We start from the raw sequence: 25,937 nt of genomic DNA on the forward strand, positions 1-25,937 counted from the left end.
AGATATGAGATAGATAGATAGATAGATAGATAGATAGATAGATAGATAGATAGATATGAGATAGATATGAGATAGATAGATAGATAGATAGATAGATAGATAGATATGAGATAGATAGATAGATAGATAGATAGATAGATAGATAGATATGGGATTGAGATAGATAGATAGATAGATAGATAGATAGATAGATAGATAGATAGATAGATAGATATGAGATAGATAGATAGATAGATAGATAGATAGATAGATAGATAGATAGATAGATATGAGATAGATAGATAGATAGATAGATAGATATGGGATTGAGATAGATAGATATATAGATAACGGATGATAGATGATTAGTGTGATAGCTAGATACAGACATATAGATAATTAGATGGCTGGATAATAAGCTATATAGATCAGAGACTGGGCCAGTTGATAGATGATGCATGTACTGTATAACTAGCTGTGTGAGCGGAGTCCTGCTCTCTTACGCCCCCTGTCGGCCTCGCACGCTTCTACGTGCAGTGACGTAGTAATCGCTAATTAACCATTTGATCACGATGAAGCAGTGACAGCCACGTGTGCCGCCGACCAGCCCCTGCTATCTACCAGTAAAGGAAGCAGCACACATGTCCGGCATGTGATTGGGCCATTTTCTGTGACGTCACAGTAAGCAGCTCCAGGTCTATGAGCCCGCCGCGTTGCTAAGGACGCTGTCAGCCTGAAAGATGGAGGAAGAGCAGAGCTGCGCCGCAATGGACGGGATCGTGGCGCAGTACAACACGTACGAGGACTTCCTGGACTCGCAGATCTCCTCGCTGGATCTCTTCTATCTGGAGGTGACAATGAGGCCGGCTCGTTAGATCAGCCTGCACTGTGCCACGTGATCTGTGTATACGGTGCTGTATGCGGGGAGACTGGGATCCGCCTTCTCAAGCAGAAGTGCTCTGTGTGTCACACATCAGTTTACACCTGATGCCACCCCTCCCCCACACAGATTGGGTATAGAAACTCCAGAAAAGCTGCACATTGTGTACATGTGGGCCCAAATCTGCACATGGTTATTTATTTTTTACATTTTTTTTTAGATTCAAACGTGCCAAAATTCTGAAATGGTGAAATGATGTGCATCCTCAGATGGCATCAACGTCCTTTTTTTCTTTTTTTTTTATTACTGGCGTGTAAAATGGCAATCCTAAAGGGGCTCTGTCATCTCCATTCTTCACACTGCGCCTCATGGGGGCGGGCACTCCTGCATGATTGACAGTTCCCACCAGCAGCGTAGTTGCAGCCAGAAGATACGGCTTTGCCTCTGTAGTGGTGGAGGAGCTCAGGAGCGCTGAAGCTGACCAAATCCAGTGATGTGGCCACCGTCAGAGCCTCGCTTACAAGCTCCATCCCAAAGCTCTAGTAGGCACTGCGCTCCTTCGCTAGGAGACCGACCACCTCTGACAGACTACGTTAGTGTCATGTAACCTTGGCAACGAGCAATAAATAATATGCTTTCACTTTTACTTTCCTCATCAGTCTGATTTCCAGTCATGGGCTGGTACTTATAGAAGGCTCCCAAAAATGTCTGTTGTGGGACATATGTTGCTGTCACTGAAGTAGCTTTTAATCATAGAGCAGCTTCTGCCAGCATTATTGGTAACGTGTTCCCATGTAACCATTAGTGATGAGCGATCACTAAACTGCTCGGGTGCTCGACCCAAGTAATGAGTATAATGGAAGGCAATGAGAAACTGGAGCATTTCTCCAGTGCTTCCCCCACAGGCCTGGAGGGAGTCTAAACATTTCTGAAAACAATGGAAATTACATGGGAAGAACCCAGTAGTCATGTCTTAATCCCAGGTCGGTGCAGAGAGCAATGTTGTCAGAGCATTACGCCACTTTTACGGAAAAACTCGCAGCATTGTGTGATTGTAATCATAAATCAGATCACTCCCCGGAGTAGAAGTCAATGGGTGCGAGAAAAAAAATCACACAACACTCGGACCCTGCGATTGCTGTCCGATTTTTACACACCGATCTCCTTGTAAAAGCCGGCAATTCATGTGCCGCATACAGTAAAATCACTCTGACGGGTTAGAATAGATAGATAGAATAGATATATACACATAGGATATATAGATGTCAGTGACAGACACACATATATATACACTGCTAAAATAAATAAACGGAACACTAAAATCCCATATCCTAGATATCACTGAATGAAATATTCCAGTTGTAAATCTTTATTCATTACATAGTGGAATGTGCTGTTGGATCGCCCCCAAGGGCTAGGGGAACTCGGTGCCGGGCCCTTCAGTTCTCAAAGGGAGGATGTCACGGTGGCTGACCCGGTCCGTGGCCCTCAGGACGTCCGTTGTAAATGGGGAAAGGTCTTTAAAGGGGAAATGTTCGTGATGCCACCTGTGGTATTTGGTCAGGGTGACCGACGCTGCTTATGGGTCCGCTGGGGTGATGTTATGGCAGCTAGATGGTATACCTTCCCACAGGTGAAGTGTGTCCCCAGGGCTTCCCACAGGTGAAGATGATGGATGGTGTGAGGCGCAGTGAAGAGCGAGGACACAAGGTTGCAGTCTCTTTACCTTTACTGAAGGCTTCAGCGTCCATAGTCCAGAGCACCAGATCACAGGGCTGGCAGAGTCCGGCCGGTCTGAAGGCAAATCCAGAGTCCCCTTATCCAGGTGGAAATCACTAGCCTTCCTCTAGCACCTGGGTGTTGTAGTACCTTACTGCTGAGCCTCTCATAAGTTCCTCACAACTGATGTTGGTGTTCTAGATGTTATGTCTTTCTCTCTGACTTGAACGCCCCGCCCTTCACCATGCTGTGATTTTAACTACATCCTAACACAGTTGGTTCTGAGCTTCCTATATAAGCAGGCTTTACCACGTTATTAGCCATAGGTAAGTGTTCACACTAGGCAGTCAGCTCAGGTACCCATCCGTTCTGAGATTACCTTGACGATTGGTGGATGGGCTCACAACTTTTGGCCAAATCTTGTGCTAAGAATCTCATGTGTTTTTTCATATATTTCACAAGCCATTATGCTATTCCCATTTCATGTATCGCACATTTCCTTGCTCTAGCACAGATTAATTTTGAGTGCAGCCATTAATCTATTTGCTACCTGTGGTATTCAGTCAGGGTGACCGACACTGCTTAGGGGTCCGCTGGGGTGATGTTACGGCAGCTAGATGGTATACCTTCCCACAGGTGAAGTATGTCCCCAGGGCTTCCCAGTGTGTGGATGGTGGATGGTGAGAGGCGCAGTGAAGAACGAGGACACAAGGTTGCAGTCTCTTTACCTTTACTGAAGGAGCACCGGATCACAGGGCTGACAGAGTCTGGCCGGTCTGAAGGCAAATCCAGATTCCCCTTATCCAGGTGGAAATCAGTAGCCTTCCTCTAGCGCCTGGATGTTGTAGTACCTTACTGCTGAGCCTCTCGTAAGGTCCTCACAACTGTTGTTGGTGTTCTAGATGTTATGTCTTTCTCTCTGTCCCCCAGATGGATAGGAGCAACCCATATGACTAATGGCCTGAGGCTTTTTACAGGGACTCTAGCACGCCCCAGCCCCCACAAGTTGCCACCGTGCCTCCTGTGTATAGGTGCAGATCAGCAATGTGCAATTAACTGTCCTGCCGGTCTCTGGAGCAAGGCATAGAGACGATTGCTCCCTCGGTGTTCCGGCTACCGGATCCTGTGCCTCAGAAGGAGGCAGCCTTTGCAGGGCAGAACTCCTTCTGATTTCCTCTCCTTTTGCTATGACTTTGTTTCTCACCCTGTACAATACAATTCTCTTTTGTGTCCTTCCTTAGGATGCTGCCGCATTGGTAGGTAGTCGCAGCTCCGTGGCCTTCTGTCTAGGCCTCTGACAGGATCCCACCTCTGCCAGGGACCCTCTGTCAGCAACTGCTAGATGTTACTCCTTCCTTCTGTCTGCCTGACAGGTACTGCCTGGGTGAAGCCCAGTCAGCTTCTGCCTAACTTCCTATCCAGACCACCAGTTATACCTAATTGTGAAGAGTGCCCTAATAAATAGGAGCATAGCTCCCCTCTGGTGGACTGAAGTGTGAAGTGTGTTGAATGGTTTGTGATACCTGGTAAAGTGATCTTTATTGCCTTCAGACGTAACATCACTCCCCCTGGTGGAAGAATGACATTACTGCAACGACCAGGACCCTGGGACGCTGCTCTGTGAACAATAAAACCTGAAAATGATCAACGTAAATCACAACTAATATCCCACGGAGGTCTGGAGTTGGAATGATGCTCAAAATCAAAGTGGAAAATGAAGTTACAGGCTGATCCAACTTCAGTGGAAGTGCCTGAAGACAAGGAAATGATGCTTAGTAGTGTGTGTGGCCTCCACGTGCCTGTATGATCTCCCTACAACACCTGGGCATGCTCCTGATGAGGCTCCTGAGGGATCTCCTCCCAGACCTGGACTAAAGCAGCCGCCAACTCCTGGACAGTCTGTGGTGCAATGTGACATTGGTGGATGGTGCAAGACATGATTTCCCAGATGTGTTCAATCGGATTCAGGTCTGGGGAACGGGCGGGCCAGTCCATAGCTTCAATGCCTTCATCTTGCAGGAACTGCTGACACACTTCAGCCACATGAGGTCTGGCATTGTCCTTCAATAAAGGGAACCTGTCGCCCCCAAAATCGATGGTGAGGTAAGCTCACCGTCATCAGGGGCTTGTCTATAGCATTCTGTAATGCTGTAGATAAGCCCCCAATGTAACCTGAAAGAGGAGAAAAAGACGTTAGATTATACTCACCCAGGGGCGGTCCCGCTGCCGTCTGGTCAAATGGGTGTCTCAGGTCGGCTCCGGCGCCTCCCATCTTCATTCCATGACGTCCTCTTCTTGTCTTCACGCTGCGGCTCTGGCGCAGGCGTACTTTGTCTGCCCTTTTGAGGGCAGAGCAAAGTACTGCAGTGCGAAGGCGCCGGGCCTCTCTGACCTTTCTGGCTGCGGTGCGGCGTGAAGACCAGAAGAGGACGTCATGGAATGAAGATGGGAGGTGCCGGAGCGGACCTTAGCCACCCATTTGACCAGACCGCAGCAGGACCGCCCTTATGTGAGTATAATCTAACATCTTTTTCTCCTCTTTCAGGTAACATCGGCGGCTTATCTACAGCATTACAGATAGCTGTAGATAAGCCCCTGATGACGGTGAGCTTACCTCACCATCGATTTTGGGGGTGACAGGTTCCCTTTAAGAGGAACCCAAGGCCAATCGCACCAGCATATGGTCTCACAAGGGGTCTGAGGATCTCATCTCGGTACCTAATGACAGGCTACCTCTGGCAAGCCCATGAAGGGCTGTGCGGCCCTCCAAAGAAATGCCACCCCACACCATTACTAACCCACTGCCAAACCGGTCATGCTGAAGGATGTTGCAAGCAGCAGATCGTTCTCTATGGCGCCTCCAGACTGTGTCTTGTCTGTCTCATGTGATCAGTGTGAACCTGCTTTCATCTGTGAAGAGCACAGGGCACCAGTGGCGAATTTGCCAATCCTGGTGTTCTGTGGCTAGCACCAAGCATCCTGCATGGTGTTGGTCTGTGCGCACAACCCCCTATCTGTGGACGTTGGGCACTCAGACCATCCTCGTGGAGTCAGTTTCTAACCGTTTTTGCAGACACATGCACATTTGTGGCCTGCTGGAGGTCCCTTTGCAGGGCTCTGGGTGTTCCTCCTGTTCCTCCTTGCACAAAGGCAGAGGTAGCGGTTCTGCTGCTGGGTTGTTGCCCTCCTACGACCCCCTCCACGTCTCTTGGTGTACTGGCCTGTCTCCTGGTGGCGCCTCCAGCCTCTGGACACTACGCTGATAGACACAGCAAACCTTCTTGCCACAGCTCACATTGATGTGCCATCCTGGATGAGCTGCACTACCTGAGCCACTTGTGGGTTGTAGAGTCCGTCTCATGCTACCACAAGTGTGAAAGCACAACCAACATTCTAAAGTGACCAAAACATCATCCAGAAAGCATTGGTACTGAGATGTGGTCTGTGGTAACCCAACTGCAGAACCACTCCTTTATTGAGTATGTCTTGAAAATTGCCAATAATTTCCATCTGTTGTCTATTCCATTTGCACAACAGCATGTGAAATTGATTGTCAAACACTGTTGCTTCCTCAGTGGACAGTTTGATTTCACATAAGTTTAATTTCCTTGGAGTTATATTTTGTTGTTTAAGTGTTCCCTTTAATTTTTTAGCAGTGTAAATACAACTCTGGCAAAAATTAAGAGACCACTTCAAAATGTTCAGTTTGTTTGATTTTTCTCTTTATAAGTATATTTTTGAGTAAAATATAAATTGTTCTTTTATTCTATAAACTACTGGCATGTCTCTGTAGTTCCAAGCAATAAATGTATTTATTTTCTGAAAATGGGAAATGGTCAAAATAACAAAAAACTGCATTGCTTGCAGACCTCAAATAATGCAGAAAAAAACAACAACTTCATAATCATTTAGAAACAACAATACTAATGTTTAAACTCAGGGAGAGTTCAGAAATCAATATTTTGTGGAATAACAATGATTTTTAATCACATCTTTCATGTGCCTTGGCATGCTTTCCACTAGTCTTCACACTGCTTTTGGGTGACCTTATGTAACTCCTGGTACAAAAATGTAATCAGTTCTTCTTTGATTTATGGCTTGTAACTATCCATCTTCTTGATTACATTCCAGAGGTTTTCAATGGGTTTTAGGTCTGGAGATTGGGCTGGCCATGACAGCGATTTGATGTGATGGTCCTTCATCCACACCTTGATTGACCTAGTTGTGTGGCATGGCACATTGTCCTGCTGGAAAAAAAACAGTCTTCAGAGTTGGGGAACATTGCCTGAGCAGAAGGAATCAACTGTTTTTCTAGGATAACTTGTATGCAGCTTTATTCATACATCCTTCGCAAAGATCAACATGCCCAATTCCAGCCTTGCTGATGCATCCCCAGATCATCACTGATCCTCCACCAAATTTCACAGTGAATGCAATACACTGTGGCTTGTATGCCTCTCCAGGTCTCCGTCTAACCATTAGACGACCAGGTGTTGATCTGGGGATGCTTCAGCGAGGCTGGAATTGGGCAGGTTAATCTTTGCGAAAGATGTATGAATCAAGCTGCATGCAAGGTTATCCTGGAAAAACAGTTGATTCCTTCTGCTCAGGCAATGTTCCCCAACTCTGAGGACTGTTCTTTCCAACAAGACAATGCGCCATGCCACACAGCTAGGTCAATCAAGATGTGAACAACCACATCAAATCCCTGTCATGGCTAGCCCAATCTCCAGACCTGAACCCCATTGAAAACCTCTGGAATGTAATCAAGAGGAAGTCACAAGCCATCAAATAAAGAACTGCTAACAAATTTTGTACCAGAAGTGGCATTAGGTTACCCAAAAGCAATGTGAAAGACTGGTGGAAAGCATGCCAAGACACATGAAAGCTGTGATTAAAAATTATTATTATTATTATTATTTATTTATATAGCACCATTAATTCCATGGTGCTGTACATGAGAAAGGGGTTACATATAGAGTTATAGATATCGTTTACAGTAAGCAGGTTTACAGTGACAGACTGGTACAGAGGGGAGAGGACCCTGTCCTTGCAGACTTACATTCTATGGCATAATGGGGAAGAGACAGAAGGTAGGGGCGAGGCAGCGGCGATGGCGAGGTGGCGGCTCTGGCGATGGCGAGGCAGCAGAATGGTTATTGCAGGCTGTAGGCTTTCCTGAAGAGATGGGTTTTCAGGTTCCGTCTGAAGGATCCAAGGGTGGTGGATAGTCGGACGTGTTGAGGCATAGAGTTCCAGAGGATGGGGGATATTCGGGAGAAATCTTGGAGGCGGTTGTGTGAGGAACGAATAAGTGTGGAGGAGAGAAGGAAGTCTTGGGAGGATCGAAGATTACGTGAGGGAAGATATTGGGAGATTAGTTCAGAGATATATGGAGGGGACAGGTTGTGAATGGCTTTGTAGATCAGTGTTAGTAGTTTGAACTGGATTCGTTGGGGAATTGGGAGCCAGTGGAGGGATTTGCAGAGGGGAGAAGCAGGGGAGTAGTGAAGAGAGAGGTGGATTAGGCGGGCAGCAGAGTTGAGGACAGACTGGAGCGGTGCAAGAGAGTTAGCTGGGAGGCCACAGAGGAGGGTGTTGCAGTAGTCGAGGCGGGAGATGATGAGGGCATGCACAAGAGTTTTGGTAGATTGTGGGCTGAGGAAGGAACGGATTCTGGCAATATTTTTGAGTTGGAGGCGACAGGAGGTGGCAAGCGTTTGGACGTGCAGTTTGAAGGACAGGGCAGAGTCGAGAGTTACCCCGAGGCAGCGGATTTCAGGTGCGGGAGAGAGCGTGATGCTGTTTACCATAATAGATAGGTCAGGTAGGGGGGATACGTGAGATGGAGGAAAGATGATGAGTTCGCATAGTTATTTCACAAAATATTGATTTCTGAACTCTTCCTGAGTTAAAACATTAGTATTGTTGGTTCTAAATGATTATGAACTTGTTTTTTTGCAATATTTGAGGTCTGCAAGCAATGCATTTTTTTGTTATTTTGACCATTTCAAAATGCTGCGGAAACGCTGCGTTGTATTTTCCGCAGCATGTCAATTCTTTGTGCGGATTCCGCAGCGTTTTACACCTGTACCTCAATAGGAATCCGCAGGTGAAATCCGCACAAAAAACACTGGAAATCCGCGGTAAATCCGCAGGTAAAACGCAGTGCCTTTTACCCGCGGATTTTTTAAAAATGGTGCTGAAAAATCTCACACGAATCCACAACGTGGGCACATAGCCTTAGGGTTAGGTTTGGAATTAGGGTTGTGGTTAGGGTTAGGGGTGTGTTGGGGTTAGGGTTGTGGTTAGGGGTGTGTTGGGGTTAGGGTTGTGATTAGGGTTATGGCTACAGTTGGGATTAGGGTTAGGGGTGTGTTGGGGTTAGTGTTGGAGGTAGAATTGAGGGGTTTCCACTGTTTAGGCACATCAGGGGTCTACAAACGCAACATGGCACCACCATTGATTCCAGCCAATCTTGTATTCAAAAGTCAAATGGTGCTCCCTCACTTCCGAGCCTCGACGTGTGCCCAAACAGTGGTTTACTCCCACATATGGGGTACCAGCACACTCAGGACAAACTGCGCAACAATAACTGGGGTCCAATTTCTCCTGTTACCCTTGTGAAAATAAAAAATTGCTTGCTAAAACATCATTTTTGAGGAAAGAAAAATGATTTTTTATTTTCACGTCTCTGCGTTGTAAACGTCTGTGAAGCACTTGGGGGTTCAAAGTGCTCACCACACATCTAGATAAGTTCCTTTCGGGGTCTAGTTTCCAAAATGGTGTCACTTGTGGGGGGTTTCTACTGTTTAGCCACATCAGGGGCTCTGCAAACGCAATGTGACGCCCGCAGAGCATTCCATCAAAGTCTGCATTTCAAAACGTCACTACTTCACTTCCGAGCCCCGGCATGTGCCCAAACAGTGGTATACCCCCACATATGGGGTATCGGCGTACTCAGGAGAAACTGGACAACAACTTTTGGGGTCAAATTTCTCCTGTTACCCTTGGGAAAATAAAAAATTGCGGGCTAAAAAATCATTTTTGAAAAAATAATTTTTTTTTTATTTTCATGGCTCTGCGTTATAAACTTCTGTGAAGCACTTGGGGGTTCAAAGTGCTCACCACACATCTAGGTTAGTTGCTTTGGGGGTCTAGTTTCCAAAATGGGGTCATTTGTGGGCATCTCCAATGTTTAGGCACACAGGGGCTCTCCAAACGCGACATGGTGTCTGCTAATGATTGGAGCTAATTTTCCATTTAAAAAGCCAAATGGCGTGCCTTCCCTTCCGAGCCCTGCCATGCACCCAAACAGTGGTTTACCCCCACATAGGGGGTATCCTCGTACTCAGGACAAACTGGACAACAACATTTGTGGTCCAATTTCTCCTATTACCCTTGGCAAAATAGGAAATTCCAGGCTAAAAAAATCATTTTTGAGGAAAGAAAAATTATTTTTTATTTTCATGGCTCTGTGTTATAAACTTCTGTGAAGCACCTGGGGGTTTAAAGTGCTAAATATGCATCTAGATAAGTTCCTTTGGGGGTCTAGTTTCCAAAATGGAGTCACTTGTGGGGGAGCTCCAATGTTTAGGCACACAGGGGCTCTCCAAACGCGACATGGTGTCCGCTAACAATTGGAGCTAATTTTCCATTCAAAATGTCAAATGGCGCGCCTTCCCTTCCGAGCCCTGCCGTGTGCCCAAACAGTGGTTTACCCCCACATGTGAGGTATCGGTGTACTCGGGAGAAATTGCCCAACAAATTTTAGGATCCATTTTACCCTGTTGCCCAACTGAAAATGAAAAAAATGAGGCTAAAAATTTTTTTTGTGAAAAAAAAGTACTTTTTCATTTTTACGAATCAATTTGTGAAGCACCTGGGGGTTCAAAGTGCTCACTATGCATCTAGATACGTTCCTTGGGGTGTCTAGTTTCCAAAATGGGGTCACTTGTGGGGGAGCTCCAATTTTTAGGCACACGGGGGCTCTCCAAACGTGACATGGTGTCCGCTAAAGAGTGGAGCCAATTTTTCATTCAAAAAGTCAAATGGTGCTCCTCCCTTCCAAGCCCTGCCGTGCGCCCAAACAGTGGTTTACCCCCACATATGAGGTATCAGCGTACTCAGGACAAATTGGACAACAACTTTCCTGGTTCAGTTTCTTCTTTTACAATTGGGAAAATAAAAAAATTGTTGCGAAAAATCATTTTTGTGACTAAAAAGTTAAATTTTCATTTTTTCCTTCCATGTTGCTTCTGCTGCTGTGAAGCACCTGAAGGGTTAATAAACTTCTTGAATGTGGTTTTGTGCACCTTGAGGGGTGCAGTTTTTAGAATGTTGTCACTTTTGGGTATTTTCAGCCATATAAACCCCTCAAACTGACTTCAAATGTGAGGTGGTCCCTAAAAAAAATGGTTTTGTAAATTTCGTTGTAAAAATGAGAAATCGCTGGTCAAATTTTAACCCTTATAACTTCCTAGCAAAAAAAAATTTTGTTTCCAAAATTGTGCTGATGTAAAGTAGACATGTGGGAAATGTTATTTATTAACTATCTTGTGTCACATAACTCTCTGGTTTAACAGAATAAAAATTCAAAATGTGAAAATTGCGAAATTTTCAAAATTTTCGCCAAATTTCCGTTTTTATCACAAATAAACGCAGAATTTATTGACCTAAATTTACCACTAACATGAAGCCCAATATGTCACGAAAAAACAATCTCAGAACCGCTAGGATCCGTTGAAGCGTTCCTGAGTTATTACCTCATAAAGGGACACTGGTCAGAATTGCAAAAAACGGCCAGGTCATTAAGGTCAAAATAGGCTGGGTCATGAAGGGGTTAAGTGTGGTGAGGTCATCTACACCTTTTACTCCCTCTATATCCAGGACATGCTCCCAAATCCGTCTTCTGAATTATCTGGTTATCATCCCAACATATAGTCCACATAAACATGTAGCGTAATCACCGCTTTAGTGGTACAGTTAATGTTGTATGTTATGATAAATTTCCTGCTCGAGTCTGCATTGACTAATTCTTTTGCCATGTCCACATTTTTGCATGCTAGACATTTTACACACGGGGAACATCCCCATGCTAGGCCCTTGGAGCCAAAATATATTTTTTATTTTCACCTTTATGGTGACTGTGTACTAGTTGGTCATGTAAATTTCAGGCTCTCATGTAGGTCACAGGGGTGTTGCCAATGAGTTTCGATAGCGTTATATCAAGAGATAGAACAGGCCAGTGTTTTTGCAATATTTTGTGCATGTCATCACTACGAGAGTTGTAATGCAATATATATCATACCTTGGGGTTCACCAACTTTTCTTTTCTGGATTTGTTTCTCAGAAGGTCATCACAGTCACTGGAGTGTGCTCTGGTATAAGCCTGACATAGTGGTTTCATTCCGTAGCCACTTTCTTTCAACCTTGTGTATAAATCTTTGGCCAGTTTTTCAAATAAAGAGTTGTTAGAGCATAGCCTCCTGGCTCTAAGGAACTGTCTGGTTGGGATGTTGTTCAGTAGATGCCTCAGGTGCTGGCAAGTTGCATGTAATAGGGTATTGGCAGCTGTACTTTTGCGGAACAAGTCCTTCTGGATACTTCCAGAGCAATCCACCTTTATAGAGACATCCAATAATTCCATAAGGATGTTGGCTGCTTTTGTAAGTCAATTTGATGTTAAGCTCGTTTACATTCAAATGATTGAAGAAAGAGTCTAGGTCATTCTAGGTCCCTTGCTAAATGAGGAGCACATCGTCTATATACCACCACCATGCAACCACCCCAGAACTGAATGCCACTGGATCAAATTGGAAGATGTTTCTCTCCCAAGGCCCAGAAAGAGATTTACATATGAGGGCGCACAGGATGCCCCCATTGTTGTCCCCTGGAGCTGCAGGTAGAGAACATCCCTGAACATAAAGAAGTTGTGTGTAAGGACAAAATGTAAGACGCTAATGAGAAAATCACACAAATAACCTGTCCAAACTACTTGATGTCAAGAAAAATTGGACCACATGTATACAATCTTTGTGTCGGATTGAGGTATAGAGTGACTTGACGTGTATACACTGTCAGTGTATACACACCTTTTCTGAAAGGCCACAGAGGCTGCAACACCACTAAGCAAGAGGCACCACTAACCAAACAACACCATGAAGACCGAACAAGCTAGGAATAAAGTTAAGAAGTCAGGGTTGGGTTAAAAAAAATATCCCAATCTCTGATGGTCCCCTAGAGCACCATCAAATCCACTATCCTCATGTGGAAACAACATGGTACCACAAAAAACTTGCCAGGAGAGGGTCATCTACCAAACTCTCAGCCGGAGCAAGGAGGGCATTAATCAGAGAGGCAACACAGAGAGCAAATGTAACCCTGAAGAGCTGCAGAGTTCCAAGCAGAGACTGGATTATCTGTCCATGCAACCAAAATATATTGTGCACTCCATAGAGATGGCCTTTATAGAAGAGTGAGTAGAAAAAAATCTTTTACTTACACACAAATATTTTAAGGCTCATTTTGAGTTTGCCAAAAAGACACGTGGGAGACTCCCCAAATAGGTGGAGACAAAAATTGAACTTTTTAGCCACTAAGATAAATGCATTATCTGGTGCCAAATCAACACAGCTCATCAGCCTAAAAACACCATGTTTTTTTGGCAGCAGGGAGAGGGAAAATGGTTCAAGTCAAGGGGAAAATGAATGGTGCGAAATACAGGAATATTATTGCGCAAAATATTTTTCAACTAGTCAGATTTTTTAAACTGGCATGAAGGTTCACCTTCCACCAAAACAATGACCCAAAGCATACTGCTAAAGCAGCACTTAGGTGGTTTAAGGGGAAAAGTGTAAATGTTTTTTAGTGGCCTAGCCAAAGCCCAGACCTTAATCCAATTGAAAATCTGTGATCAGACATGAAGATTGCTGTTAACCAGTGGAAACCATCTAAAGGTACCTTCACACATAACGATATCGTTAACGATATCGTTGCTTTTTGTGACGTAGCAACGATATCGTTAATGAAATCGTTATGTGTGACAGCGACCAATGATCAGGCCCCTGCTGGGAGATCGTTGGTCGCTGAATAAAGTCCAGAACTTTATTTAGTCGCTGGACTCCTGCTGACATCGCTGGATCGGCGTGTGTGACACCGATCCAGCGATGTCTTCACTGGTAACCAGGGTAAACATCGGGTAACTAAGCGCAGGGCCGCGCTTAGTAACCCGATGTTTACCCTGGTTACCATCCTAAAAGTAAAAAAAACAAACACTAGATACTTACCTACAGCCGTCTGTCCTCCAGCGCTGTGCTCTGCACTCCTCCTGCACTGGCTGTGAGCGTCGGTCAGCCGGAAAGCAGAGCGGTGACGTCACCGCTCTGCTTTCCGGCCGCTGTGCTCACAGCCAGTACAGGAGGAGTGCAGAGCACAGCGCCGGAGGACAGACGGCTGTAGGTAAGTATCTAGTGTTTGTTTTTTTTTTACTTTTAGGATGGTAACCAGGGTAAACATCGGGTTACTAAGCGCGGCCCTGCGCTTAGTTACCCGATGTTTACCCTGGTTACCGGCATCGTTGGTCGCTGGAGAGCTGTCTGTGTGACAGCTCTCCAGCGACCAAACAGCGACGCTGCAGCGATCCAGATCGTTGTCGGTATCGCTGCAGCGTCGCTTAATGTGAAGGGGCCTTAACTTGAAAGAATTGGAGCAGTTTTGCATTGAGGAATGAGCAAAAATTCCACTGGCAAGATATGGAAAGCTTATACAGCTGTGATTGCTGCAAAATGAGGCACTACAAAGTATTGACTTTGGGGGGGTGAATAGTTATGCACAGTGAAGATTTCAGTTATTTTGTCCTATTTGTTTGCTTCACAACAAAAAGAAAACAAAATGCTCACAGTTGAAGGCATGTTCTTTACATGAACTGCTACAAACCCTTAAAAAAAAAAAACGGTGAAATTTTATGCTGTGAGATAGCAAAACACGAAAAATACCAAGGGGATGAATACTTTCACAAGCCACTGTGCATGCTGTAGAAAAGCCCTTCATAAGCACGTGGGCTAGACCCAACCACTTCTAGGTCCATAATGTCTAAAGGACCTACATACACATATGACATAAGTCCAACTTCAGCTTGGCTCATGTTCTCCAAAAGCCATTTATACACAAATGGGTTAGGCCCATATTGTTTAAAGGACCTATGTACACACATGGAAAAGGTCCAACCTTATCTCTGCCCCTGCTGTCCAAAGGCTTTATGTATACATACACATGGGGATAGACCCAACCTCTAGTGGGCTCATGCTGTACAAAAGCCCTATAATAGCTGCATGGGCTATGTGCCTATTATTTCATGGTTCCTAACATTTAATCAAAAATTCTTGACCACACTAATTAACCCCTTCGCGCCATGCGCCGTACTAGTACTGCGCTGCCAGCACTGCATTAGTGCCAGCAGCAGTACTAGTACGGCGCACCGATCACCGCGGTCTCGCGCTGAGCGCCGTGGTGATCAGGTGCGGGTGTCAGCTGTATATGACAGCTGACACCCTGCAGCAATGCCCACGATCGGCGCTATCGCCGATGGCGGGCATTTAACCCCTCTGATGCCGCTGTCAGTAGTGACAGCGGCATAGAGGGGGATCGCGCAGGGACGGGGGCTCCCTGCGCTCTCCCACCGGAGCAACGCAATGAGATCGCGTTGCTCCGGTGACCTGGAAGGAGTCCCCGGATCCAAGATGGCCGCCGGACTCCTTCCGGGTCATGAAGTGACCTGGCTAGCCGGCGCCTGCTGAGAGCAGGCGCCAGAAAGCCACCTAAACTGCCTGTCAGATCGTTGATCTGACAGTGTGCTATGCACAGTGTCAGATCAACGATCTGATCTAATACAGAGATGTCCCACCCTGGGACAATGTTAGAAAGTTCAAAAAAAAAAAAATAGAATGTGTAAAAAAAAAAAAAAAAAAAAAAAAAATCCCCAAATAAAAAAAAAAAAACATTTCCCAATAAATCCATTTATTTATGTAAAAAAAAAAAAACAATAAATGTACACATATTTGGTATCGCCGCGTCCGTAACGACCCGCTCTATAAAACTATCCCACTAGTTAACCCCTTCAGTGAACACCGCAAAAAAATAAAATAAAAAACAAGGCAAAAAACAACGCTTTATTATCATACAGGCGAATAAAAAGTGGAATAACACGCGATCAAAACGACGGATATAAATAACCATGCTACCGCTGAAAACGTCATCTTGTCCCGCAAAAAAAAAGCCGCCATACAGCATCATCAGCAGAAAAATAAAAAAGTTATAGCTCTCAGAATAATGCGATGCAAAAACAATTTTTTTTTTATATAAAATAGTTTTTATTGTGTAAAAGCGCCAAAACATAAAAAAATTACATAAATGAGGTATCGCTGTAATCGTACTGACCTGAAGAATAAAACTGCTTTATCCATTTTACCACACTTGGAACGGTATAAACGCCCCCCCTAAAAGAAATTCAGGAATTGCTGGTTTTTGTTCATTCCGCCTCCCAAAAATCGGAATAAAAAGCGATCAAAAAATGTAATCTGCCCGAAAATGTTACCAATAAAAACGTCAACTCGTCCCGCAAAAAACAAGATCTCATATGACTCTGTGGGCCAAAATATGGATAAATTATAGCTCTCAAAATGTGGTGATGCAAAAACTATTTTTTGCAATAAAAAGCGTCTTTTAGTGTGTGACGGCTGCCAATCATAAAAATCCGCCAAAAAACGCTATAAAAGTAAATCAAACCCCCCTTCATCACCCCCTTAGTTAGGGAAAAATAATAAAATGTAAAAAAATGTATTTATTTCCATTTTCCCATTAGGGCTAGGGTTAGGGCTAGGGTTGGGGTTAGGGTTTCAGTTATAATTGGGGGTTTCCACTGTTTAGGCACATCAGGGGCTCTCCAAACGCGACATGGCGTCCGATCTCAATTCCAGCCAATTCTGCTTTGAAAAAGTAAAACAGGGCTCCTTCCCTTCCGAGTTCTCCTGTGTGCCCAAACAGTGGTTCCCCCCAACATATGGGGTATCAGCGTTCTCAGGACAAGTTGGACAACAACTTTTGGGGTCCAATTTGTCCTGTTACCCTTGGGAAAATAAAAACATAGGGGATAAAATATCATTTTCGTGGAAAAAAAATATTTTTTATTTTCACGGCTCTGCGTTATAAACTGTAGTGAAACACTTGTTGGTTCAAAGCTCTCACAACACATCTAGATAAGTTCCTTGGGGGGTCTAGTTTCCAATATGGGGTCAATTGTGGGGGGTTTCTACTGTTTAGGTACATCAGGGGCTCTGCAAATGCAACATGACACCTGCAGTCCATTCCATCTAAGTCTGCATTTCAAACGGTGCTCCTTCCCTTCCGAGCTCTGCCATGCACTCAAACGGTGGTTCCCCCCCACATGTGGGGTATCAGCGTACTCAGGACAAATTGGACAATAACATTTGTGGTCCAATTTCTCCTGTTACCCTTGGGAAAAAAAAAATTGCGGGCTAAAACATCATTTTGTGGAAAGAAAAAATGATTTTTTAATTTTCACAATGCTACATTCTAAACTTTAGTGAAACAATTGGGGGTTAAAAGTGCTCACCACACATCTAGATAAGTTCCTTAGGGGGTCTTCTTTCCAAAATGGGGTCACTTGTGGGGGGTTTCCACTGTTAAGGCACGTCAGGGGCTCTCCAAATGCGACATGGCGTCCGATCTCAATTCCAGCCAATTTTGCATTGAAAAGTCAAATGGCACTCCTTCCCTTCCGAGCTCTGCCATGCGCTCAAACAGTGGTTTATCCCCATATATGAAGTATCGACGTACTCAGGACAAATTGCACAACAACTTTTGGGGTCCAATTTATCCTGTTACCCTTGGGAAAATAAAAAATTTGGGGCAAAAAGATCATTTTTTGTGAAAATTAATATAAAATCTTTTTTATGGCTCTACATTATAAACTTCTGTGAAGCACTTGGAGGTTCAAAGTGCTCACCACACATCTAGATTAGTTCCTTAGGGGGTCTACTTTCCAAAATGGTGTCACTTGTGGGGGTTTCCACTGTTTAGGCACATCAGGGGCTCTCCAATTGTGACATGGGCTCCGATCTCAATTCCAGCAAATCTTGCATTGAAAAGTCAAATGGCGCTCCTTCCCTTCCGAGCTCTGCCATGTGCCTAAACAGTGGTTTACCCCCACATATGGGGTATCGGCGTACTCAGGACAAATTGTACAATGACTTTTGTGGTCCAATTTCTCCTGTTACCCTTGGTAAAATGAAACAAATTGGACCTGAAGTAAAAATTTTGTGAAAAAAAAGTTAAATGTTATATTTTTTTAAATATTCAAAAAATTCCTGTGAAGCACCTGAAGGGTTAATAAACTTTTTGAATGTGGTTTTGAGTACCTTGAGGGGTGCAGTTTTTAGAATGGTGTCACTTTTGGGCATTTTCTGTCATATAGACCCCTCAAAGTCACTTCAAGTGTGAGGTGGTCCGTAAAAAAATGGTTTTGCAAATTTTGTTGCAAAAATGAGAAATCGCTGGTCAACTTTTAACCCTTATAACGTCCTAACAAAAAAAAATTATGTTTCCAAAATTGTGGTGATGTAAAGCAGACATGTGGGAAATGTTTATTAACTATATTATGTGATATAACTCTCTAATTTAAGGGCATAAAAACTAAGAGTTTGAAAATTGCTAAATTTTCATAATTTCCGACAAATTTTTGTTTTTTTCACAAATAAATGCAAGTCATATCGAAGAAGTTTTACCACTATCATGAAGTACAATATGTCACGAGAAAAGAGTGTCAGAATCACCAGGATCCGTTCAAGCGTTTCAGAGTTATGACCTCATAAAGTGACAGTGGTCAGAATTGTAAAAATTGGCCCTGTCACTTAGGTGAAAACAGGCTTTGGGGTGAAGGGGTTAATGACAGTTTTTTCAGTGAGACCACATTAAATAAGGTGATGTTCGGGATGAGTTTTTTTTATATGGTTTTATTATGTAGCTTCCGCTAATGCTTGATTATTTTCATTAATTTTATATCTTCTGTTGATTTTGCTGAAACATTTTTCAGAGACACTAGATGGCAGTAGATGTTCATTTGTTTTTTTTCCCAGCATAATATCTTATTTATATTTCTATGTAGCAGGATGGGAAGGTAACCTTCTTTATAATGTCCACAATATTTCCTAAATATTAATTGCATGGTATTCGTCAAGAATAGTAATGAAAAGACATGCTAAATAGAAAGCCTTCATTTTAATGACAATTCTGTATTTTTCTTCCTATTTGGTAGAATATTTTTATAACAATTACTTTATTTATGGTAGAATATTTTTAATTACATTTTTATTTACTACACACAAATTTAGCATTCTGAACTCTATCCTTATTCATATTTATTAATTACAGCAATTATCAGTGTCTAAAAAATTATATAATTCAAGAGTATACAGTATGAAATTGTCAATGTATCTAATATTTTATATATGTTATTTTTGTTTGTTTTTTTAAATTTCTGAATCATTACTTCCATATTTAATATCATATTTGCCTTATATAATGATATAGATATAGAATCTTTTATGTGCATACGGTCAAAGCTTGTGGCCCCTGTGCAAGAAATGTGTTTGAGCCCCCCTCCTTTTGTGGCAGCAAGGCTACATGAAGTTGCTTCTCACTAAATTAGAATATCATCAAAAAGTTCATTTATTTCAGTTCTTCAATACAAAAAGTGAAACTCATATATTATATAGAGTCATTACAGAGTGATCTATTTGATGTTTATTTCTGTTAATGTTGATGACTATGGCTTACAGCCAATGAAAACCCAAAAGTCATTATCTCAGTAAATTAGAATACTTTATAATACCAACTTGAAAAATGATTTTAAAACCCAAAATGTTGGCCTACTGAAATGTATTTTCAGTAAATGCACTCAATACTTGGTCGGGGCTCCTTTTGCATCAATTACTGCATCAGTGCATCGTGGCATGGAGGCGATCAGCCTGTGGCACTGCTGAGGTGTTATGGAAGCCCAGGTTGCTTTGATAGCAATAAACCAACTAACAGGGCAAGCAATATACAAGCTCCGCCATGCAGAATACACAGAAAACCCAAAAAGAAATGGACACTTGAGCTAAAAATACTTAGTAAATTTATTAGAGATACTTTAAAAAATGATTGAACAACAATTGTAAATTATCAATAGATAAAGACACAGTAATAAGAGACACAATAAAAAAGAGAAATAGGCAACACACTAGTACCACGTACAGGTGAAGGATGTCGCAGGATTTATCAGAGTAGCCATTTAATACTACAGATAAACTACATACATAAATCAATAAGCTCAGAATCTGTATGGTCAGTGTAGAAAATCACAGAGTTAAGTATATAGGCTAAAGGTTCATAGTATCACATCGAATCTAATCAACAGACCAAATAATAATAAAGTGCACAATGTCAACAGTACAATGGATGTAGTTCCACAATGAGGCCACACAGGCTATTCCAATAAGTGGTTCACTTATAAGGAGCATATAATAACCATTTTACACAAATTATCTACCAATCCAATATTTAAGTACAGCAAGGTAGTAGTGCATCCATTAAAAATTACACTTTATTAATAATCCTTAAAAAACAACCGGTGACAAAGACAACAAGCAAAAGACTACAAACAACACCAAAAGAACACAAAAATCACTGTGGATGTGTCCCAATCCAGGTATTGTTCAATTCAAATTCTTTTCAAAGTCTTAGTCTATCAATCACTAAACTTGAGCAGCCTGAATTATAATGTAGCCATAGCTTTTATCACCATATCTACTATATATCTATTATAAGCAGAGAAACATCTCTATGTTATATAAATGCCACATGTATACAGTAACCAGAGTTGTGGACAGAAAAACATCTACTTATAATAATGGAACAGTCTCACCCGGGTTCATATGCATCGATTCATCCCGATCTCTGAGATGGCTCTAGAAATGCTTCTGTTAGTCCGGGGGTGGGGGGTGGATAAACAGAGATCCCATAGACTTCAAAACCCACCACTAGAACTTCCAGACATCCTACCATTTCCCCATAACTTCCCAACGCGTTTCATTTCTCAAATCATCAGGGGAGGGAAAAGAAAAAGCAAGGTTGGGGGAGGAAGGCGTTTTCCTTAAAAGGAATAAACGTCCTTCTAGTTCAACATAATCTTACGGTCTGCTGCCACCCTTGTCTCAGTGGTTTATATAGGTGTTAACTGACCCTGAAGGCTGCCAATCCCGCCTCTATCATTTCCGGAACTGTATCCGCATTATCCCATATGTTCCACGTGTGTATAACCGGAAGACATCTCAGAGCATCTGAAAACCCCGCCCCTAGACTAAAGCATCATAGATACGCCCATCGAACCCGCCATCCGGATATCCAAGTCGGACATAGCTTAAGACGGCTTTGCCGCTACACCTTCCAAGCAGCCAAGAAGTCTGTCGCTTCCGGTATCTCATCCATAACATCCGGTGGTACCGTTTATTTTATGTTCCTTCCTACAACTAGATATAGCGGAACCAACAAATATGGGCAAGTCTATATTATTATATCCGGTATATATAATCAAAAGAACATTCCCAGAAATAATAACTGGCACCTATAGAGGAATTATGGGTTCGTATGACATAATAATAAATACGAAAAGCCATCTCATTAGATAAATGAAACATATCGCAGCCCCAATATCTATTTAATCGGTATTTAGAGTGTAAAGACTAGATTTATCCTACCAACTCAAAACAATGAGGGAGGAAAGAAAAACATGTACCAATTCAACTCGTTAGGCACAATAGACACAAAAAAAAACATGGATCTTGGAACATGGATGGTAGGACAATGGGGATCGTGAATTGTAAAATGTCACCAAGGGTAAAAGTGCAAATGCTAGTTAACCCTACTCTTTCTTAACTGTTGCCTACCTAACAGCAGGGGTTGGCACCCTAATAAACGAGATGGCGCCCCCACTCCGCGACGACTGAACCCTAACTAACCCTATATTACCCCAATCTCAGGTGATGGAGGGGAAATCTAAATAGAAAGTAGGGTATATTGTTAGAGACTAGGTAAAGAAAAAATTGGAAGAGATATGAGAGATATATGGACCAGACTCCGGGTGCCACAAATATATGCCTGTTGTTCTAGCCTAATCAAACCCTGCCAAACAGTGGAGATTGGCACCCTAAGGGGAAACAATAATGGCGCCCCCACTTCGCGATGGCTGGCCCTAGATATCCCTATCTCGGGCCATGTATTACAGGAAGCAACTGAAAGTGAGGGTCTCATTGAGACCTGTCGGTGTCTGTGTCTTCAGGCGATGAATCCACCTCGTTTCGCACTGTAGCACCCTCTGGTCCCAATTACCCCCCCTTCTTGGCCTCTCAATTTTATCAATGCCCATAAATGTCAACTGTGAGTAATCCCCTTGTGGGTAACCCTTGTGTTGGAATCGTTTGCGCAGATCATTTGCCTGATCGAAAAAGTCAGTCTCTAAAGTGCAATTTCGCCTAAGGCATAAATATTGACCTTTAGGAATGCCCCTCCTCAGAGGTGCTGGATGGTGGCTTTCCCTTCTGAGGAGGGTATTTGTCAATATGGATTTACTATAGACTTTATTATTAAGCATACCTTCTGGGTTTTTTTGAATTAACAAATCCAGGAGTGGAAGCTCCACAGTATGATATTCAAATGTGAAGTACAAACCCAAGGAATTGCTGTTCAATTTTGTCACAAACACCCTCAGGCTCGATGCGTCACCATTCCAAACAAACAACGTTCTTGTTGAGGGGCAAGTAGTTGGTAGATTAATTGCAAATTGCAAATAGTGCAGTAAATATGACCTCACAATAAAGCTGCAATAGCCAATAAGTGGGTGGTTTAATATCATATCCAATACCCAATGCACTTATACTAAATAGCAAATCACAATCACCATTACTGACAAAGTGGTAAAATAATTTCCCATAGAAGATAAAACTAAATATTCTGGAGTGATATATAATCACATAGATAAATAAGGTAATAAAGTGCTACGTGCAACAGGTACAATAAGTGGTATAAGGAGTAGTGTAACCCCTAGCCGCAGTAACCAATGTGACCAGTAAGTACCATCTGCTGGATTAGTACAGAATAATATGTAGAGGGTTATACAGGAAGAAGTCCTAGTAGATTAGAAGCATACTAGTTCATGGTAAAGATGAGGCCAAATACAATAAAAAGAGATGACATTATACAATTGAACCGACCTGCTCCTGAACGTGGGACAGAAAACCCCAACGCGTGTTTCGCACACTTGCTTCCTAATGTTAGGGTCAATTGTTGCTAAAAGATCATTTTTGTGACTAAAAAGTTAAATGTTCATTTTTTCCTTCCATGTTGCTTCTGCTGCTGTGAAACACCTGAAGGGTTAATAAACTTTTTGAATGTGGTTTTGATTAGCTTGAGGGGTGCAGTTTTTAGAATGGTGTCACTTTTGGGTATTTTCTGTCATATTGACCCCCCAAAGTCACTTCAAATTTGATTTGGTCCCTAAAAAAAATGGTTTTATAAATTTTATTGTAAAAATGAGAAATCGCTGGTCAATTTTTAACCCTTATCACTTCCTAACAAAAAAGCCTTTGGTGCCAAAATTGTGCTGATGTAAAGTAGATAGGTGGAAGCGTTGAAGCGTTCCTAAGTTATTACCCCATAATGGGACACTGGTCAGAATTGCAGGTCATTATGGTCAAAATAGGCTGGGTCATGAAGGGGTTAAATGATAGACAATAATAAAGAGATAACTTACATTTTTATGCTGAATAGTGTGGTGTGTGGTCCTGGTGCCCCAACTAACTTTTTTTTCACACTTTGCTTTATCAGGGGGCGTACTTCGGGGCACCAGGATCACATACCACAAAGATGTAACTAATCTCTTTATTATTGTACTAGATGGCAGCTCGATTCTAAAGAATCGGGAGTCTAGAATCCATATATACTTTATTTATTCAAATGTAAGAATAATACAATTAATAAATAATAGTAAGAAAGAACAAAAATAATAGGCAGTATATGGAGAAAACACCAAACAAAAGTTCAAAATTGGTGTGAAAATGTCACTGAACCACTTCACAACTAAATATATATAGTTTTGGTAAATGGTATTATCATTTTTTTGACGAAATTCGGCAGGAGCTTGAAGAGCAACGTCACTGGGCCCGCCTCCACGCAGTAGAAACTTGCTGTGAGGTAAAAATTCAAAAATCACACCAAAATGGCGGGCGGAGTGTGTCACAGTACGGCACGTTTCTGATTGGTCGCTTGCAGCAGGCGGCAACCAATCAGACACTGGACACTGTTGACGTCACTTATCTCCGGACATTAGCTCCGGACATTAGCTCCGGACATTATCTCCGCACATTAGCTCCGGACATTAGCTCCGGACATTAGCTCCGGACAAAGCCACGGAAGTTGGCACAAATTGCAGGAAGTAGTATTCTAGGCAATTAATCTCCGGACATTAGCTCCGGACATTAGCTCCGGACATTAGCTCCGGACATTAGCTCCGGACAAAGCCACGGAAGTTGGCACAAATTGCAGGAAGTAGTATTCTAGGCAATTATATATTAGATATCATTTTTGGTATTTTACCATATATTATGCAGCACTATAGAAATCAGATATAACTGTGTGGTCTTCCATTGCATTATACTGTTGAATTTACATGCATTCTAGTTGTCTATTTTCAGTAAAATGTAAGAATTTTTTAGAGACTACAGGTGCCTATCTTTTTTTTGAGTGGTATTCATAGTTCAGCTGTGTGTTTTATGATTATTTATTACTAGATGGCAGCCCGATTCTAAAGAATCGGGAGTCTAGAATCCATATATACTTTATTTATTCAAATGTAAGAATAATACAATTAATAAATAATAGTAAGAAAGAACAAAAATAATAGGCAGTATATGGAGAAAACACCAAACAAAAGTTCAAAATTGGTGTGAAAATGTCACTGAACCACTTCACAACTAAATATATATAGTTTTGGTAAATGGTATTATCATTTTTTTGACGAAATTCGGCAGGAGCTTGAAGAGCAACGTCACTGGGCCCGCCTCCACGCAGTAGAAACTTGCTGTGAGGTAAAAATTCAAAAATCACACCAAAATGGCGGGCGGAGTGTGTCACAGTACGGCACGTTTCTGATTGGTCACTCGCAGCAGGCGGCAACCAATCAGACACTGGACACTGTTGACGTCACTTATCTCCGGACATTAGCTCCGGACATTAGCTCCGGACATTAGCTCCGGACATTAGCTCCGGACAAAGCCAGGGAAGTTGGCACAAATTGCAGGAAGTAGTATTCTAGGCAATTATATATTAGAAGTATACATCCTCTATATACTGGTAGTCATTAACTGTACACAGCCTAAAGGAAATAATAGAGGAAGAAGAACTAGGAAATAACACCTTGAGAGTGTGGTCAGCAAGGTAGGAGGAGATCCAAGACAAAGCAGTATCCTTGAGTTCTATAGAGCAAATTCTTCTGAGAGATCCAGGCGAATCGTCAGGAAGTAGTTACCATTAGATTTACCGTATATACTTGAGTATAAGCCGAGATTTTCAGCCCACTTTTTGGGGCTGAAAGTCCCCCTCTCGGCTGATACTCGAGTCATACCCAGGGGTCGGCAGGGGAGGGGGAGCGGGGGCTGTCTAATTATACTCACCTACTCCTGGCGCGGTCCCTGCAGGTCCCTGCCTGCTTCCCCGGCGCTGCAGCTTCTTCCTGTAGTGAGCTGTCACATGGTACCGCTCATTACAGTAATGAATATGCGGCTCCACCTCCCATAGGGGTGGCGCCGCATATTAATTACTGTAATGAGCGGTAACGGTGACCGCTCACTACAAATACTCAGGAGATCACCCGTGCATGCTCGGGAAATCTCAAGTAACGAGTATTCTCGCTCATCATTAGAGCTTAGAGATAGGTCTTTAGTTAGCAGAATAGGGCGGGTTAATAAATAGTTATATTAGCTAATGGGGTTATGAGGGCATCAGGAGATATGATGGAAAATGGATAGTGGATTACTTCATACTTCAATTTGTAGATGCAGAGAAGTAAAAAAGGAAATTTACCTTATGTCTATTATAAATAATGGCTCCAATGTTTAATTAAAATATGTCATCAAACATTTTAATTGAAAATTAACAATTGAAGAAAGTTATTGGCAATTCTCAGTGTTGACATGGTCCTTGTGTAATAAATTTAGCAGAAAGGACTGTAATGTTATGGACAAAAATA

At 42.6% G+C, this 25,937-nt stretch overlaps 1 protein-coding gene across 2 annotated transcripts in view; it reads left to right on the plus strand.

Annotated features, from left to right (window-relative positions):
* Window positions 1-666: 666 nt before the first annotated feature.
* CFAP299 (cilia and flagella associated protein 299) overlaps window positions 667-25,937 on the plus strand; it is a 967,879-nt gene continuing 942,608 nt past the window's right edge. For both annotated transcript variants that reach the window (XM_069745705.1, XM_069745706.1), the window contains exon 1: window positions 667-830. In XM_069745705.1, the coding sequence (XP_069601806.1) occupies window positions 720-830 (111 nt within the window). In that variant the 5' untranslated portion in view covers window positions 667-719. The remainder of the gene's footprint in view (window positions 831-25,937) is intronic.

The sequence above is a fragment of the Ranitomeya imitator genome, chromosome 1, assembly GCF_032444005.1.
Source record: "Ranitomeya imitator isolate aRanImi1 chromosome 1, aRanImi1.pri, whole genome shotgun sequence".
NCBI lineage: Eukaryota > Metazoa > Chordata > Amphibia > Anura > Dendrobatidae > Ranitomeya > Ranitomeya imitator.